Source organism: Peromyscus leucopus, chromosome 18 (assembly GCF_004664715.2).
Source record: "Peromyscus leucopus breed LL Stock chromosome 18, UCI_PerLeu_2.1, whole genome shotgun sequence".
Classification (NCBI taxonomy): domain Eukaryota; kingdom Metazoa; phylum Chordata; class Mammalia; order Rodentia; family Cricetidae; genus Peromyscus; species Peromyscus leucopus.
Genome location: NC_051078.1, coordinates 40570484 through 40590498, shown reverse-complemented (window position 1 = coordinate 40590498; position 20015 = coordinate 40570484). Strand labels below are relative to the sequence as shown.

Here is a 20015-nt window from a genome sequence, read left to right as displayed (position 1 = left end):
TAAGATTACAAAAGATGAAGTTATACAATCTCCAGAAACAAAAGGCCAATTACAATAACATGAATTTAAAACGAGGCAGATTTCCTTTGCTAATCCCTTACAAAATTGTACAAAACCTTTCAATTTGCACAAAGTAACCACTACCTTGTCATTTTTGACTGGAGGGTTATGGAGCCCCACGGTTCACCTCATTGCTTTTTTGCTGGGGTTAATTTTAAAAACAACATTGAAAAGTAAAAAAAAAAAAAATTAAGGAAAAAAAAGAGGATTCAGAAGAGGATTCGGCAATGAAGTTCAGAGGGAGATAATCTACTTTCTGACTTCCAGGTCTCTGCCAGCATCTGCTTTCCTAATGATCCTTCATTTCTCTCTAGGGAGAGAAGCTAATTTAGTCCACAATTATCCTGTCCCTCGCCTCCTTGTGAACACAAAAGGGCACAGAGGAAAGAGCCACATTGTACCTTTAGTCCAGAATCCTGGGTTAATGCTGTAACTTGAAAATCTCCATGGAGCCCCACTGCCATACATGTGGGAACATGAGCAAAATAACATGCAAGCCAGGGTGGGGACAGTGTGGCAGACTGGCTCCAAACGGAGTTTGATTGTTCAGCAATGCAGTCAGCAGCACACCCACCCAGAGGTCTTGCAAATCACTCTGTCTCATCAGCTTCTGTCTTAGCAATTATCCTGAAAATAGAGTGCGTTTGTTTTCTTAAACGCTGTAACGTGTCAATCCTGAGACATGATCCTGACAGGATGAGACTGAGCTCCATTTAGAATTTATGTACCTCTACAAAACATCACCATCCCAAAGCAGCAAAAGTGAGGTTCAGGATGAACATTATGTTTTGTAATCTGGAGGCTGGGATCTCCAAAGCTGAAGCAACTGCTTACAAATAACACCCATGCCTCTTATAAAGCTAAGGAGCTTTATAGACAGACTGCTCATGTTAACTGTTGGCCTTGCTTTATAATGGCTTCTACTTCAGTTTTCTCAGCTATTACATGAGCATTGTAGCTTTCTTGAAGGTTATGGTGGGGATTAAGTGAGATATGTACAATGATTACGACTGTGTGTAGCAATAACCACATACTATTAGTATAACTGTCATTATTTTTGGTTGTTCTAGATCACTGCAAAAGATACATGCCTTTCTGCAAAGGAATACCTGGGATGATAGATTCTTGCTTTCAAACAAGCACATTTCTGGGAATAACATAGGACTTAAGCAATAAGTTATCAATCAAGATGAAGCAATTTAGAGGGTGAATTATCTAAGGTTTGCTTTGCCTAGAGTTGCCCTAAAGTGTTCCTCTGTGACAAAAATGTCTTAGAGGAACTCTACCAGACTCGTACTGCATATATTCCAAAGCACAGAGCTGTCAAGTCTCCAGCCTACCCATTTGTAATCTTAACATCTTCTCAACTCCATGCTCCACCACCAACCAGTCAATCTGGGCAAAGGGGCCATTGGTAAAACTTAGCTGTCATTCATAGAACTGGACAACTTGCAAAAAAAATGCAATCTCTTTTACAATAGCATTACTGGGGAAGAGGTGACAATTCTACCTTCCAGACAAAGGGCATTGTGCCAAAATTTCACTTCAGTATAACCTTAGAGGTTAAGTTGTGGGAGGATAAAACTTATCTCACTCAAAAGATCTATCAGTGAGTATCTGAAATTGGAGAAATATTGAAGTAGGTATGGGAGGTTTGTATTTAATTCTTCCTGAATGACACCAGGAGACTGCTGGTTGTACATAAACATACCTCACTATCACTAGTAGACTACTGTTCAAGGAAGAGCTAGCCTTTGGGAATGCTAGGTGAGGATGCTTACGGCAGCTTTATCCCTGGCTATCACCAAGCGCTTCTAATATCCACCAGTATGCCTGGAAGCTACTTCCATTTTATATGTGGCTGGGACCAGAAAAAGTTATGTACCATGGACTGAAGATATAAGTTCATTTTCTAAAGTCATTTCATTTGTAACAAAGGCAAAACTTAAGCACTGGTTGCCTGTTATACTTCCTGATCATGATACCTATATGTTCTGGGGAGGCAAGATATGTATTATTTTTTATCTTTATCTCAACCCTGTAGCCAAAACTCTGTGAAATCATTGGCTTAGTTCTTCTTCCTCCTCCTCTCCCTATTGATAAGGGATACAAATGCATTGAGGATTTAAGGATAGCAAAATGGTGAGATATTGTCACATATTCCACCAAGGAAGATAGAACTCCTACAGGAACCAGATTATTCACAGATAGCCTATGGATGCAAACATCTTTGATAGCTATCAGCCATAGAAGGATTATGAGAAGTGGAGATGGCAGATGATTCCAAGGAAATTGATGAAGCTGTCCAAGATCTTAAAGAAATATCGGACATATTTCCCCTGTATATTATCACTTTCAGAGTAAACCAAGTAAATCAGTGACCTGTTTGTTGTCCACAGAAAACCCAACTGAATTTTTTCAAGCTTATTCCATTGATATCCAGGGTGAGGCTCGAAAGGAACATGCCACAGGGCAGATAAGGGCGACTTGAGCTTTTCGGCTGCTGTTCACTTACCCCAGACGGCCATGAACACAGCAAAGAACACAGTAGCTCCATTGTCAAAAAGGTGGGTCACCTGGGAATAACAGAATTGGTTCAGCTAGTTTCTCATGAACAACACTTTAACTGCTATATTCACTGCTGCATAAAAAAAAAGTTATGGTGATGCTGTGAGCTTTATAAGGGTTCTTTGGTGAATATTCCCATTGACAATGAGCAAGAAGGGGCTGGGTGTCTTCTGACGATGAAGTTCAGATGTGGAGGAAAGAGTTTGTTCCCTACATCAGGATCATGTATTTGAACACTTGTCAGCAGCTCCAATCGTGTTTCTAAGAATTTCACGTCTGAAAACTCTCATACATCTATGTAGATATGGATATAACTATACTTAGGACCAGGAAGGTGCTCATGTTGTTGGTTTACATGTTCTTAACTCCCCGAACACTGTTTCTAATGTCTACAATTTACTTGTAGCTGGAGTTCTTTCCAGTCCCGCCCGGGCCCGCAGCCACTCAGACCCAAATAAACACACAGACACTTACATTAATTAAAACTGTTTGGCCTAATGGCTCAGGCTTCTTGCTATCTAGTTCTTATATCTTAAATTAACCCATTTCTATTAATCTATAAGTTGCCATGTGGCTCGTGGCTTACTGGTACTTTACACCTTGCTTCTCATGGCAGCAGCTGGCAGCGTCTCCTGATTCAGTCTTCCACTTCCCAAAATTCTCCTCTCTACTTGTCCCCCCCCCCTTTACTACACTTCCTGCCTGGCCACTGGCCAATCAGCGTTTTATTTATCAACCAAATCAGAGCAACACATTCACAGCATCCCCAGCACTTTTTTTTAATTTATAAAATTAGATACAATTTTATTAAGGATTTAAAATTATGCATTTCAGACTTCTAGAATGGAATAGAACCATTAGGGGACTGACAAAATGTCATAATGAACACTGACTCCTGGGTCCACACAGCACATTCTCATTATACAACGAGAACCAGCTACCTGTTTACTTTGGCAATAGCTAGGTAGGAAAGACTGTTGCTCTGATTGATTGATAAATAAAACGCTGATTGGCCAGTGGCCAGGCAGGAAGTATAGCAAAGGTGGGACAAGCAGAGAGGAGAATTCTGGGAAGTGGAAGGCTGAGTCAGGAGCCGCTGCCAGCCGCTGCCATGAGAAGCAAGGTGTAAAGTACCAGTAAGCCACGAGCCATGTGGCAAATTATAGATTAATAGAAATGGGTTAATTTAAGATATAAGAACTGGATAGCAAGAAGCCTGAAACATTAGGCCAAACAGTTTAAATAATATAAGTGTCTGTGTGTTTATTTGGGTATGAGTGGCTGCAGGCCTGGCAGGACTAGAGAGAACTCCAGTTACATTTACTTACTTCAGAAACATAGCTACTTTGCTCCTAAAGTTTTGAAGTGATGTTTTGTGGGCTACATTACATTTCAGCATTGTAAATGCAAGAGACAAGAACCATTATCAAATTCACTCTCACATTCATTAAAGTCTGAGGTAATCACTGTGTTTACCCACTTCCTAGAACCCAAAGACAGTGAGCAATACCTTTTTACCAAAATACGATCTAAAGTTCCATTCTTGCAAAAAAGCCATACTCATTTCTACCTCCAGTCCAAATCACACCAAAGGCCATGGCAAAGTGATGACTGATAGTTTCATAAAGCATAGCCTTTGAGGCATTTTATATTTCCCTAGTAAAGTATACTTTACTGTCCCTAAAGAATAGGCCCAGCATAAATAGGTGTTTTCTTGCCATATCATAGTGTCAAGTATTTTGTATTATTCCAAAAGTTTATGTTCTTTCTTTCTTTGAACATAGGAGAGCTGGGTTGCGTTCAAACACTAAATGTGACACAAGTATCTAAATCCTATTCTTTTCATATGCCAGATGGAATGTTGCACTGGAATTGGCCGCCCAGCATCACATGATCTGACAGCTCTAAGAGTGCATGGTGGGTTCAGGCTCCCTATCTGGATATTTGGTGAATGTAGTAGCTTGTAACATGAGAGTAGGTTCTCGGTTGAATTGTGGCTGTCATTTGTGGCTGCCTAGATCATTCCCACCCACACAACAGATGTCTCTTAAGCTGTTTCCAAGAAGTACATGATCAGTAGGACCCAGCAGAGTACTTCCTTGGGACAGGATATATAAACATTTGAGGAGACAATTTTCTGCTGGGCTTATCAGTGGGAATTAGAATAGATGAGAAAATGGGGACTTCTGGTTCCTAGCAAAGTGGTAGTCTAGCTCATCTGATGGTTCCCTTGGCCAAATCCCACCAAAGAAAAGCAAGAGAATAGGCTCCACATACTAACAAAATGTGTGACTAAAGACCTCAAGATGTTTCAAGGAGATGGGCAGTGGTCTCACACCGATCAGTGTGGGGCATGTGTATGTATGGGCATGCATATGAGTATAAGTATGCATTTCCATGTGTGCATGTATGTGTGAAGGCATAAGATCAAATCCAGACATCTTGTTTGATTATTCTCCACCTTATGTATTGAGGTGAGGTCGCCCAGTCAAACCCAGAGCCTGCTGACTCAGTCAATGTAGCCAGCTTGCTTAGGAGATTCTCTGTCTCTGCCTCTGACATGCTGGGATTACAGGCATGATGTCACATCCACCTGGGCTTTACGTGGGTGCTAGGCATCGGAGGTCTGGCCCTCACACTTGCGTGGCAAATGCTTTACCTGCTCAGCCATCTCCCCAGCCCAGCAGACACTTTCTGAAGGAGCAAAGACTCTAGAACAACAGAGCAAAAATTGAAGCAATTTTTTAATGATGGGGATGAAACCCAGAGCCTCATACACGCCAGGCAAATGCACCACCACTGAGTTTTACCCCCAGTCCAAAGACCAAGAATTTAAAATAAGCACAACAAGGATACTTTAGGAGGAAGGAAGGAAGGAAGGAAGGAAGGAAGGAAGGAAGGAAGGAAGGAAAGAAGGAAGGAAGGAAGGAAGAGAGAAACCTGGAGATACAGCCATCTTCCCATTTCAGCAAGTAAACCTGTCTGCAGAATGACAGTGTGCACAAATGTATTGGAGAGCCACTGGGGGTCTGGAGGGTGCCAGCTTCAAGCTGGGAGCTACTTTGTGATTTGTTGTTGTTTGTTTGCAGAAAACAATAAGCTTGCCAGTCTCTCCCTACTTAAACCACTCGGAGGTAGATTTCAGGCTCTTGTACTTGTCAAGGATGAGGGTAAGGTACCATCTGATGAGAGAGCAGAGCATCTGCTGGCTGGGCTGGATCTACTCTCGATATACAAGACCCACAGACTCACTCTTGACATTTAACATTTCTAATAAGTGACTCTAAAGGAAACTTGTAGACTTCTGATTCTGTCACTCCTGACTTGAGTCTAAAGTTTTCAGAGACGATCAAACACAAAATCCAGAGTCTAAACATCATACAGCTCAGGTGGTAAGGAAGACGTGTTGTGTGGTCTGGTAAACCGAGGCCCATGTTTATCAGGTTTACTGTCCCATGAGTAAGGATGAGTAGATTTTACTTCTCTGAGCAAAAATGATGGCAATAACACCTGCCTCAAAATTGACATGCAGGTTAGAAATAACACACGCTACCTAGCAATTATGGAAATAACCTAACATTAGAATTAGGATTATTCTACATTTCTGGCAGAATTACTGCTAACAGAAGCTCCTGGGAAATTTGAGTACTCTGAACTATTCATGATGCTTAATTAAAGGACTTATTAAGGATTTCCTAGAAAGGGAATTTTGCTCGAGCAACTCTTCATATTAGAAATTCTTTCATAAGCAACAAACACACACAGAGCACCAAACAAATATTAAACCATAAAAATTTGATGATTTCCAAAAGCAGGCTTTTAAAACATAAATTATCTCATGACTTTTCAATAAAATCGCATTGCTGACAAAGGTTCTTGATTTCTTAACTGTGCAATTCCTAAGGTTGCTCTGCTTAATTCATCCTTCTAGTCTCCATCTACGTGTCCTCTAAAGAGAGGGAGAGGCACTTTGTGCTTTTTTGGTCTCTTGTGACATATACTTAGAGCCCCAGTCCTTTCAGACTCCCAGCTGACTGCTGCAGCTTGGGCTCTGCCCACAGAACTCAGCACCTGCAGGGCTGCAGCCATTATGGATGGGCGGGCTGTGGGCTGCCTATCAAGTGTTCTCTTGTCCTAAGTGAACAAAACAGTACAAAGCCAACAGAGTAATTAGCCAGATCCAGGCTGCCGTAATCACAGGTGTCTGATAAAGTCTGCCAACCCCTTTTATATCTGGAATCTAGGCAAGCACATAGGCAGTGGATCTTAGGAAAGACTGTGTTGACCTGGACTCTAGATTTTGTTTGCAATTATGACACTGCCCTGAAGTTAAAAAAAAATCCTCTAGGAATCTGATGGATGTATCTAATATTTTGTTAAAGTAAGATGTACCATGAGAAAGGGGCATGAGATAGCACATGACAGAAATCATAGTGTCATGTCCTGAGCATTTTTCAAAGCACCATTCAGCTATCAGGATGTGTCATGGAGTGGGTCAGAGGGGAATGGTACTTAATGCACTTAAGAACAACAAGCTTAGTCCCAGAAAGGCAACACCTATGCTCGGGCAATGGGCAGGGAGCTGGGCTTGATCTGGTTACTGACAGTAATGATAAAGAAAAGCTACCTCGCCACAGTTGTCATTTACTGAGATCTTACTGTTGGGTATGTCCACTCTGTGGATGAAAAGAATCTCAGGATCATAGAGGTTAAATAACTTGTTCTTGACAAACAAGTGATAGAGAGTAGAGTCAAAACCAGAGCCTGCATGTAGCAGAGGTCTCCGAGAATAACGCGTGGGTGTCTGGGTTCCTGGTTAGTCACAGAATGTCGAGAGCAGGGGTTTCAGCCATCTTCTCTGCCACAGATCCCTTTAGTAGTCTGGTAAACCCGTGCATCTATGATGGGTAATACTGAGTTGTCAACTGGACAGGATCTAGAATCACTTAGAAGACAGGCCTCTGGCTATGCCTGGGAGGGACTATCTTGATTAGGTTAGCTGATATGGAAAGCTCCGTCCACATCAGTGGGCTGTACCATTCCCTGGGCTTGAGTGGTGGACTATAGGAACAAGAGAAAGCTGGCTAACACAGATTCATCCTCCCACACTTCTGACCACGGATGCACTGTGCTTCCCGCCACCATGCCTTCCTGGCCATGTTGGATGCTATCTTGGAATTGTGAGCCCAAATCAACTCCTCCCTTGTTAAGTGCTTTCGCCAGAGAATTTTTTTTTTTTTTTTTTTTTAAAGACACAGTTTATTCCAATAGGTGGTACAAGGCTAATATTTTATAGTAATAAGGCAGGCACTTTTATAGGCTAGTCATGTGCCAGGCCCTGTTCCCAACAGTTTTTTTTCTTCAATCATTTTATCCTCAACAACCTTAGATGGTGAATTAATTATTGCTCATTTTGAAGACTTGTAAACCAGGCACAAAGCTCATTGATTTGCCCTTGTCTATGCAAGTCACAACAGTCATCTCAAATGCATGCATGCATTGTGTGTTATGCTGTGTTTGCACTGCAAAAGCCGGAGGAAACTGGAAGTCCTGCTCTATTACCATACACCTTTACCACACTGGAAGTCCTGCTCTATTACCGTACACCTTTACTACACTGGAAGTCCTGCTCTATTACCGTACACCTTTACTACACTGGAAGTCCTGCTCTATTACCATACACATTTACCCCTGAACCTGAAGCTAGGCTGGTAGCCAGCATGTCCCCTCCATCTGGAGTTACAGGTACATGTGACCTTACCCAGCTGTTGACAGGGGTTTTCAGGATCTGAACTCAGGTCCTCAGGTTTGCACAGCAGGTTCTATTACACATTGAGTCATCACCCTGCTCTACATGAGCCTTTCATAATCACAAAAGCAAAAGACGTCATCATAGGTGCTGGAGCTATAGCTAAGGTGGTAGAGCTCTTGCCTAGCTTGCACAGAGCCCTGAACTTGCCCCCTGTGCCACATCAATCAGATATGGGAGTGCCTATCACAATCCAAGTACTCAGAGGTAGAGGCAGGAGAATCCAAAGTTTGAGGTCATTAATAGCTATATAGTACGTTGTTGGGTTTTTTTTTTTCTCTTAGCTCTTTGGGGGTCCACCATGGAGCTCCCAAATAAACACATGGAGTCTTATTCTTACTTATGAATGTCTGTCTTAGCTTGGCTTGTTTCTAGCCAACTTTTCTTAACTTAAATTATCCCGTCTACCTTTTGCCTCTGGACTTTTATCTTTCTCTATTCTCTATTCCTTTCTTTACTTCTTACCATGGCTTGTTGTGTAGCTGGGTGACTGGGTGCCTGGGTGGCTGTGTAGCTGGGTAGCTTGGTGGCTGGGTGGCTGTATAGCTTGGTGGCTGGGTGGCTGTGTAGCTGGGTGGCTGGCCCCTCGAGTCCTCTCCCCTTCTCCTTTTCTTGCTCCTCCCTCTTCTCTTCCCAGATTTCTCCTCCTATTTATTCTCTCTGCCTGCCAGCCCTGCCTATCCTTTCTCCTGCCTAGCTAATGGCCGTCCAGCTCTATACTGCACCAATCTCATGTTTTAGACAGGCAAAGTAACACAGCTTCATAGAGTTAAACAAATGCAACATAAAACAATGCAACACATCTTTGCATCATTAAACAAATGTAACACATCTTCAACTAATATTCCACAATAGTAGGTTTTAGTCCATGGGATAAATGACACCCTGATTAAAAAAAAAAAGCTAAGTCAGTGTATCTACCACCTTCACTGATGGGAACATCAGGTTACAACAGAGAAGGGAACCTCCTGGTGTAGGTTTTGTAGACATCTGAAAATCTCCTTAGGTTTTGGGTTCATAGAAACTAATAGTCTGCTGAGTTAATACAGTTCACATATTTTAACTGATAGTCAAAGAGATGTGAAGTCAGAAGTAGACTCGAGCCAAAAGGAGACAAAACATTGTCCAAAATAATTTGTCTCTGGATCTATAACATTGCAACTCCCCACAATCACCAAGTTCTCATTAGCCAATCACTCTTATGGAATCTTCAACACAGAGTCCACTTCACACTCTGCACAGGCAGCAGGAGATTGGGAGAAAAGGCCCCATCCTGGCATTCTCACTGAGCTGGACTGACTCTATCCCTGCTCTAAGTGATCAATGAACATTATCTTGTCCAGTTCTCACACGATGTGAATTGCACTGTTACTTCCATTCTGAAGATGAGGAGTAAGGTTCAAAGGAGTCAAGCAGCTTGTCTAGACCCCGTGCTGGGAGGGAGTCAGTGAGATGGAATCAACCTTTTGTATTTCTCTTATGTATTTATTCACTGTCCCAGTGATGAGACACCTGAGGCTGCTATGAATACCAATGATAGGAAGTCCAGTTCGCCAGAGAATTTTGTCACAGCAGCAGGAAAGGAAATTAAGACAGCACCCCTTCTATGACTAACCTTTTCTAATGTAAATCATAAAGTCCATTGCTTCCCGGCCTTTTGGCTAAGATCATGGGTAAAAATAAAATTCATTGGATTATAAAAAATAACGCAACACAAATCACATTGATGCTCCCAGAATTTACGTCACGAGAGACCTGTGTCATTACCCCGACATGGCATCAGTAATAAATACAAACCACTCAAACAACTACAAAAACATAAACTGAACTTGCCCTGACTCTAACACTGCGCTCTTCGCACCAGACTACGGCCAGCATCCTGTGATGGTGCCTGGAGACGCATCTTTTAGATGCACCACATTCAAAAGGCTTTGGCATCGGAACGCTGAAGGCTGATGTCCCCACCGTACAGCATAATTTGAGGTTCAAATGCAGGAAATAACAGAGGGAAAAAGCCACCCAGTGTTCTGTGCGGGGAAGTTTACGTTAGATTCCGTCCCACCTACAATGCAGCCTGTTTAGACTTACCTTGGCATAAACGCAGCTGTCCGACAGCCTCATGAATGGACAGTATTTGTCGCATACAGGACACATGATGATATCTGTCGCTTGGCAGACTTCTTTACTGAAAAAGAGAACAGAGAAGGATGGCCTCTTGATGACACGGAACGTATTTCAGTTCTTCCTCTGAAACACTGCTGGAGTGTCCGACTGGCAAATAAGACCCAATATACATGTCATTTTGTGCCCCAGAAGCTTTTCAGTCTTTTTTTTGATATGAATGTAAACAGCCTCTGCATGTATTAATATTGCTTACCACCTTAATTATAAATAATCTTTATTTGCATATTAATAAATTAAACTCAGGGAAACACATGAAAAAAAAAACATTTGTTGTTATATACCCCAAGTTGTGCTAAACAAGCCTTCACACCACATTTCACCATGTGAAGCAATTTCATACTGAGTTATGGAAACAGGAGGATACCCCCAAGCCTGCCTTCATTTCTATGCACATGATAAAAAATCAATAAATTAGAGGAATAACTAAAGATTTTAATCCTGGGAGAAAACCGAGTATTATTAAAAATGTCATAGAAAGTAAAATATTTCTGTGGGCAGGAGGCAAAAATCACTCATTCTTAAAAGGAACATCATTGTTTAAGATCAGCACGGCCCAGCTCTGCAATAAGATGTCTATGGATATCTGAAGCCACATTCTGGTAAGGAAATCAAGGGATGGATTGGCATCTAGAGGCTGATCATTCAATAGGCATCAGTAATTTGATGAAGAATCTTTGTGGCTTAGGAGCAGAGAGATTCCTTGCAGAAATAAAGAACTCACGAAAACAGGATTGCTACCTATTATTCTGCATCAGCAGGTACCAGTTTTAAGACAGGGAAAAACTCAGAAGGGGAACAACTTGTAGCCACTGAATAGGAGTGAAGTTGTTCCATGGATCTATGGTTGCTCACACGTCTGTCTGTAGTCATAACGTTTGCTTCTATGGTAGCAAAAGACCAAAGCTGTGTGGGCAAGGGACACAGGAAACCTGGAGAAGCTTTTGACTTTCCCACCAGAGACTGAGATTGAGAACGTAGTGAAAAACTATATATGTTCAGACTGTGAATGACCTCCAAGCAAAAGCAAGCTCACCCATGAGTTTCCCCGTACCTGACTTGGCAGTGATCCAGAGTGGTGACGCCATACAAGAAGACAAACAAACCAATGAAGGCCGCGGGGAAGAGCATGCCTGTGTACCAGCCCAGCCAGGCAAAATACAGTCCAATCTTCTCTCCAAAATACCGCCTGTTTGGGACACAAACACCTTGAAACCACAGTGATGTGTGAAGTTCAGGGTTATGACCCTTCGCTCAGTGATGTCACTTAGAGTGTTTTTCCTGGTAAAGCAGACAAGGGGAGCCAGGAGAAGACACAGCTATCTGATCAACGCAAAGCTCTGAGATGAACTTTCTCCCCTATTGCTTTATGCCAGGGGAGTAGATTACCCTGCCGCTGAAAGGACATTGTTATATACCAGCTTATCCTGAGAATACAGAATGGATTGGGAGGAGTCACAGTGAGAAAGGGAGCCAGGTAGGGGGGCTTGTGTCCTTGCCACCAACCAGATAATGAGCAAGGGCATCACGGGTGGGCAGGAGAGACTTGAGGATGTGAGGATGCGGTCAGATTCAAGAGATAAAGAAAATGCAGCATCTACAGAATGAGAAGAATTTAAGATCTATGTTCTCTAGATGCTCCCTAATTCATTCCACTCAAGTCTTGGTAGACCAAGTCAAGGTCAACAGCCATCAGCTCTGCCCCACTTTTGTGAACATGCTGACCCACGTTCAGTCTTTTCCATTCACTGAACTGGTACAAACCTTACAAATTCTCTCACATATTTTATCTAATTACTCACAGCCTAGTAATTTTTTTCTAGTTGTTTCAAATACTCAGGGTCTTTTTCTCTTGTAAGAAACTGAGTTTCTCAACTCCAGAGATCACAGACTGACTATAAAATTCCAACCATAATGCTGTCCTCATGGAGGTGGTTTGCTCTAGCAATGCTCTTTAATTTCTCATCAGTGAAATTGTGTAATTAAAGGGGCAGAGACTGGAAGAAAATTTGCTTTTATTTTCCCTCCTCTGCTCCCCCCCTCTTTTTTTTAACCATATACTGCATCTGGTCAAAGGAAAACGATCCCATCTTGGGAAGTATTTTTTCCTCACTTGGGTCATCTGTATCATGTGGTACCCACAAAGAAGGGGATGCAATTTATCAATATCTTGGTCTATGAGGAATAAACATGTGGTAAACAGGTGGCAATAGTTGTGGTAGGAAGAACAGCTACCTGGGAAGATGGAATATAAAGTGAGTTATCTTTTTATTACTCCATTCTGAGTTCATATAATTTTTTATCTTATAGTTATTGTTTTTTATAGGGTCCAGATGTAAATGAAACATATCTAGCTAGTCTAAGGAATTAGATATGGCTCACTCTTTAATGAGGAATTTATGGTTGTGGATTGCTATCACTCAACCTTAAGAAATAGTCTTTAAATAAATAATGAGATGGTAGTATCCAATGCTGCCATGACACTTTGGACAGATCTAGACAATAAAAAAAATATAAGTACACAATTATCACAAGCTAACGGATGATTCATTTTTGAACTACAAATTAAAACAATCTTTCTTTAAGGATTATTCGTGTAAGATTAAAAGAAATGAATCGTGGAGCACCCTGGAATGAGAGTGCGTCATCTGCCCTGTTTGCACAAATCAGTGATTAATTGTTACCCCAAATGCTGGAAATCATCAGTATTACAACTTCCAAATCTGTTTCAACTTTCAAAGTTTTGGGTTTTGAAATACTTGCACATAGTGAGGCATCTTTAGAAAAGGACCTAAGTCTACACATAGAATTCTCTTCCATTCATGGCTGTGTATTTTTACTCTGCCCCTGTATTGACTGACCTATCACAGGAGATCAGGTGTGGAACTTTCCCCTTGTCATATATTATTAGTGATCAGAGGATTTAGGATTAGAGAAGCAGTTTTGGATTTTTGGATCAGAGATAGTCAACTGTGGGAAGTAATATTCTAGATCATCACTAATCTATTTAATCAGTATTAACTCTCTACTGGGTGACCTGTTCCTCATGGAGTCTTGTGGGATGTCTAACCCATCACCTCTGTCCCTTCCTTGGCCCTCCCCTGAGGTCCATCTGGTGGAAACATCCCCCTCAACAGAGTGAGGGTGGGTTGACCAGGAACAGCCAATGTCCTCTGAGAGGCTACCCTCTGGAAAAACCCAAGTTAGAGCAAGAGCTGAATGGGTGGCTTCCCCAAGTAAGCTTCCTCCAGAAGTCAGTATGCCCTCATTAGTCAGTGCGACGTTTATATGTGCAGTCAGTTAAAAACTCACCTTACAAGATCCAAAGGCTGGTATTTATACCACACACCCCAGGAAGCCCAGCACTCATAGAGGAGATGTCGGTGGTTCACTGCTCCGTGGGTTTTAATGGAGTTTTTACTTCTGTAACTTCCCTGGGAGAAGAACACCACTGCTGGTGAGGGATACAAAGTCACGAGGAACCAGAGAGTGACACCCGTGTCTTAAGGTAGCAGTGGTAGGAGGGGGTGACAGCCGCTAGGAAGGGCTTGTTCTCTATGAGAGGGGATGTACTTCCTCTTTAATCCACTATGCCTGATCACCCCCGGCCACGCAGACACAGGGTCAGGACCTAGGGGCAGGGCACACAGTGCCCACTGAAACCCCTTTTCAGGCCATGTTAGCTAATAACCACAGGAAGCCACTTGATGCTTTGGGTGAGTATTAATGATCAGAGTCAGGAGCACGTGCCTCCCGAAAACCATGTGTCAAAGCTTTGGCTTGCTGTTTCATCAATGTCTCTTGGTAAGTTATGAGTAAGAGTACAGGCTATGGTGTCTAGTTTTTATAATAAAGAAGGTTTTAAAAATTCTGTCCAACCTTTGACATACTCTTGGTATTAAAAAAATCAAGAAAAGAAACTTTACGTGACAAAAACAATACATGTTTTGGAGAAACTTGTTGTTTATGCAGCGTTGGAGCACCATCCAAAGTATGTTGGTAAACAGTGCCCCACCCCCATCCCACTGGCCTTGTCGGGTGCAAGAGGGCAGGAGCTGTGGTATTTGTCTATATTTATACAATGACTCACCATCAGAGATCAGCCCCATTTATGGAGTGACAATTTCTAAATAATCATGAAGATTCTGTTTCTATAAACCTGGGGATAGATCTTGGATTAAATAATCCAGGATCCATTAGAAAATTCAAGATAAGGGCCATCACCATTATACTTAGGAAAGTCATTACAAATGATTTATTAAAGTCCTATTTAGTACTAAGCAAATAAAGACACCATCATTACACATCTCACAATAATGAATACAATATTATTAATTTCTATTCATTACATTTGCTTATCTAATACTTTGAAAAAGTTTGCTCTCATTCTTTCAAAGAATAGCTATAAATGTATTTATTGCACAGTCTGTATAGTTCAGGAACATTTATCCTCCCTTGGTGCTTCCTTTCAATGCCTTTTTAATTGCATGACTTAGAGTCTCCAGTTATTTCTCTGGATTCATGCTGAGTGACTCTTGATTTAAGTGTTGTTTCAGTTACATAAAAAGAGAGAAATAAATGGACACTGAGGGAGAGATGGAAGGAAGCAAGTAGACGATCTCTAATTACTAAACAAGTTAAATCAATTCTGAATGTATGCCTTATCAACAAATTAAAGGCTATTCCTAGAAGCCAATTTTAGTAACAAGAAATTGAAGAGAGGTAAGGAAAGGAAACACAATACCTCATGCAGGGGAAAGGCAGCTTCATAGGAGCCATTGGTAAGCAAGCGGTTCAGACCTGCAGCAACAAGGAAGCCCATTTCAGTAAACATGGAGCTTGAATCTTCAGTGATCAGACTAAGTGAAGGCAGAGTGGCCCTTCCTGGAAAACACAGCCTGGGCTTTCAACAGTGAGTAAAAACTAGTTTAGATACGAACAGATTAGGAAGGAACCTTTGTTATATACCAGGGCACTGGGCTCAAGTGCTGGGAAAGCAGGGTTTGATTAGTGAAAAATATTAAATTTCTCAAGATTGGATATATTATGGTATATAAAGTGCACACTGTGTCATGACTGCTCTAGTCAAACTTATTAATATATACATCGCCACCATGGTGTACATCAGATCTCTAAAGCCTGATTACTCTATATTCTACATGTAAGTGAGATCATGGAGTATTTGTCTTTCTGCGTTTGGCTAAGCCCTCCAAGTTCATCCATATTGTCATAAGGCTTTTCGATGGCGGAATACATTTCCATTCTATACATGTATCACATTCACACTTAGATTGTTTCCATACCTTGACTGTTCTAAATATGCTGAATAAACACAGGCTCAGTTTGGAAAGTTTTTCTCAACATACTGATTTATTTGGATGTGTACCCCAAAGTTGGATTGCTGGAGAGTATGGCAGTTGAGTTCCAATGCCTCGAGAAGCCTCTATGTTGTTTTCCATAATGACGACACCGTTTACTTTCCCACCGGCAGTACACAGGGCTTCCCTTTCCTCCTCACTCCCACCAGCATCTACTCTTATCTTTTTTTTTTTAATGTTGTGCTCTTTATTGCCAAAAATAAAAACTTGTAGAAAGACTATTACTGTTGATCAATAAATATCCCTTCCTTTCTGTGCTGGTGTGCGCTTTCCCCCAGGCTGCCTGGAAACTACTATGGGCATGTCTGTTCCTACCTGGAGACATGCTAAGGCAGGGCCCGAACTTTACTAAAGAGAAAGGAAATATGGGGTCTGAGGTACCTCCCGACTCCAAAAAGTGTCAGGCCAGAGTATAAAGCAGCAAGCTCACCTGTGGACAGAGAGGATAGTCAGGGTCTAATACTAGTCCCAAAGGGTGACATCTCAGCTTAGGGACACTTGAAACTTCAAGTGCCAGTAAGCGGGCCCTGACCCTGGGAAGAAAGGTCACAGGCTGCTTCAGTGAAAGTCCTAATACTTAGTCTCAACACCAGAAGCCTAAGGTAGGGTTGTGAAAACTCCTTTCCTTGGGTAGAGATTTAAACAGCTGGAGTGACCAGATGTCTAGGCCAGTGGCTCTTAATTAGGAAGCAATAGGGGCCCCCTACTAGTGAGCTAGGAAACAGGATGGAAAGGATGCCTAGGGTTCTGAGGAATACCACAGTGATCAATAAGGTGCTAAATGCCTCATAAAATACTGCCCTGTCGAATACCAGTGGAAGTCCTGGCAATCTCTCTGATGAGCTTCCATTGCAGTCTAGAGCTTCGAAAGCAGAAGGGCTCCCAAGACCTGAAGTCCAGTGGTCACCTTGAACCTAGTCTTCTGCAGCAGATTAGCTGTAGCTAGTTTATGGGGGAGCATGTCACTCTGGATCTCATGGCTTAGCTAAGTCTGTAAATCACTCAATTTCTTCTTTAACGCAGAGAGGACTTAGAGGACAATAATTTCAGGGTGCAGTGAGCCCCAGGACTTCACATTGTAGTAAAATCTCTCTGGCTTGCCAATGGGGTCATAGGGAGCCTATGACTCATCCTCATCCAGCTCAGAGTACTCACTCTTTGGCTAGTCCTCAGATACACCTTGAGATACACCATGTGCTTAAGGACATTTTCTGGATCATATTCAAAAGCCACCCCTGTGGTTCCACTTGGCATGTTCCTTGTCAAAGGCCTTGTTGGCATAGGCTTGAAGTCTTAGCTCTTGGCCATTCTTCATCTTGACAATAAAGATGTCATCCTGCTCCACATAGTCATTGGGGGTTGTTATCCAGGTTCCAGGATGTCACCGGAATAACCCAGGGGCTGTTGGAGATGAGATTCCTGAGATGTAACATGGTGAGTCTGGTCTTCATTGCACCTCTCGTCAAGAGTGGATTCCACAGAAGACTCAGGGCAGAACTCTTCACATGTGCAATCCCGGGAGTATGGCAGCTTGCCCACAATGTCATCACTAGTGAGGGACATCTATCCAAGCCTGTGAGCAATGAATCTATCATGAAGGACTGAGGAATTGGCATCAATCTGAACCCAGTCGATGGCTATGATGGGCACCTCGGCGATGAAGATCCTTTGAATGGAATTGGCCACCGCCAGGTCTGTGTTCTCGATAATGAACTTGACATTCCCTTTGATGAGTTCCGTGACCCACCCTGTTGGCTGGTTGGCGTAGGCCATTGCGACCCGCAGCCAGTCTCCCATGCCCTATTCTTGTCCTTTTGGTAACAGCTATTCTAACAGGTATGAAGTGCTGTGTCTTTTGACTTGCATTTTTCTGAGGTTGATGATGTTGAGCAGCTTTTCACACACCTATTTTTCCAGGTGTGTGCTTTCTGTGTAAAAAGTATCTCTTATAGTCCTTTGCTCATTTTTAAATCAAGTTATGTGCTTTTTTTTTTTTTTTTGCTATTAAGTTTCTTAAATATTTTGGCTATCAAGCCCTCATCAGAAACATGGTTTGCAATTATGTTCTCCCATTCACTAAGTTGCCTTTCAATTTGTCGATTATTTCCATAGCTGTGTAGAGGCTTTTTGAGAATTGGGTTTTCGAAAAGAAAGATGGTGGTGTGTACCCAGTACAGTGTTGGTACAGAGAAGGAGTAGGACATGCATGGGAGAAGCAGACCAACGTAACACTAAAAGATCACTGTCTGCCAGGCACTCTCCTGACTTTCCTGGAAGCTTCCCCGGGGAAACAAACCTCCTGTGCACTGGGCCAGTGGCACATGACTTGGGACAAATCCTCTTCCCCAAAGATCTACTCCTAAAATGGAATAGTGAGTAGACATGTGGATTTAAAAAAATGTTTGAGGTGAATAAAGAAATCGAGGTGTGGCTAACATATAATAAGGAGCACATATTTAAGATGCACAGTTATTAAGTCCTGATATACACGTGCACTCAGAAAACCACCAACATGACCAAGACAGTAAACATATCTGTCACTTCAAAAGCTTTCTTATGCCACTTTGTAATCTGCCTCTTGTGCTATTAACAAGATAAATACTGACCTGTTTTCTGTCACTCTCAATTTCTATTTTTTTTAGAGTCTTCTATGAATGTAGTCACCCAATATTTACTTCTTCTGACTTCTTTTATTCAGCATGAGACTTTTCCATATGATAAGCATTAGTAACTCCTTCCTCTCTTAAGATTTTTCTCATTATGTGTGTGTGTGTGTGTGTGTGTGTGTGTGTGTGTGTGTGTGTGTGTGTTGGACATGCACATGAGTGCAGGTACCTAAGTAGGCCAGAAGAGGGCATCAGACCTCTTGGAGCTGGAATTACAGATGGTTGTGAGCTTCCCAGCAAGGTGCTGAGATTGCCGGCAGGTTGTGGTGGAGCACACCTTTAATCCCAGCACTCGGGAGGCAGAGGCAGGCAGATCTCTGTGAGTTCGAGGTCAGCCTGGTCTACAAAGTGAGTTCTAGGACAGGCTTCAAAAGTACACAAAGAATCCCTGTCTTGAAAAAAACCAAAAAAGCCAAACCAAACCAAACCAAACAAAAACAAAACAAGGTGCTGGGACAGGAACACTGGTCCTCTGTAAGAGCAGCATATGCTCATAAACAATGAGTCCCAGCAACTCATTTTCTTTATTGCTGAATCCATCACATGGGTGTATAACAATTTATGTAGTTTCCTGATGATGGACATTTTGGTTGTTTCTAGCTTAAGTTTTGTTACATACAAAGGTCCTATTAGCATTAACATAAAAATTGTTGCTTATGTACATGGTTTTACTTTATTTTTGTTGTTTTATTCACTTTTTTTTTTATTGAATCAGGGTCCCATGCTAGCTCTTGCTGGCCTGGAACTCCCTATGTAGCCCAGACTGATCTCAAACTCAGCACTTTTCTGTCTTCAATCTCCTGATTGACAGTTACTAATTATTATTAACTTCTACTTTCTTTGTCTCCTCTTCTGCTCTCTTCTCCCCACCTTACCTCATTCATTTTTTTCTGTTTTTGAGACAGGTTCTCACTCTGTACCCTCTGAGGCCTGGAACTTGCTAGGTAGTTTATGATGATTTCAGACTTGCAATCCTCTTGAATCTACCTTTGGAGCACTTTCGTTTTGTCATGCACAATTCACTAGCAGCATGTTGAATTTCAGATTCCTCCACACCCAATGATACGGTATAGTCAGTCTTAAGTGTGCAGTGAGAGCTCATCTTTGTTTAATCTGTACCTCCTTGATGAAAAGCTTTTACAGGCTGCTGGTCATTGGCATATCACACGTGAATTGTCTGTTCACATCTAACAGCCATTCACGTTTTATAATACAGTTTTGGGTGCTGTAACGTGTTCTAGATATAGGTTATTAGATATATGCTTTGAAAATTTTTCTTTTATTGTGTGGATTCTCTTCTTGTTCTAAGACAATAGTTCTCTGAAGAGTAAAATTTCAGTTTTTATGGACTTC

General features: G+C 41.9%; 1 protein-coding gene and 1 pseudogene across 3 annotated transcripts in view; both read right to left on the bottom strand.

Annotated features, from left to right (window-relative positions):
• Ano4 (anoctamin 4) overlaps positions 1 to 20015 on the bottom strand; it is a 395425-nt gene that overhangs the window by 51763 nt on the left and 323647 nt on the right. For all 3 annotated transcript variants that reach the window (XM_037196832.1, XM_028880306.2, XM_028880308.2), the window contains 5 exons: positions 15363 to 15418; positions 13931 to 14052; positions 11673 to 11807; positions 10526 to 10622; positions 2576 to 2636 (listed from right to left, as the gene is read on the bottom strand). In XM_037196832.1, the coding sequence (XP_037052727.1) occupies positions 2576 to 2636; positions 10526 to 10622; positions 11673 to 11807; positions 13931 to 14052; positions 15363 to 15418 (471 nt within the window). The remainder of the gene's footprint in view (positions 1 to 2575; positions 2637 to 10525; positions 10623 to 11672; positions 11808 to 13930; positions 14053 to 15362; positions 15419 to 20015) is intronic.
• LOC114700631 lies at positions 15426 to 18827 on the bottom strand (annotated as a pseudogene).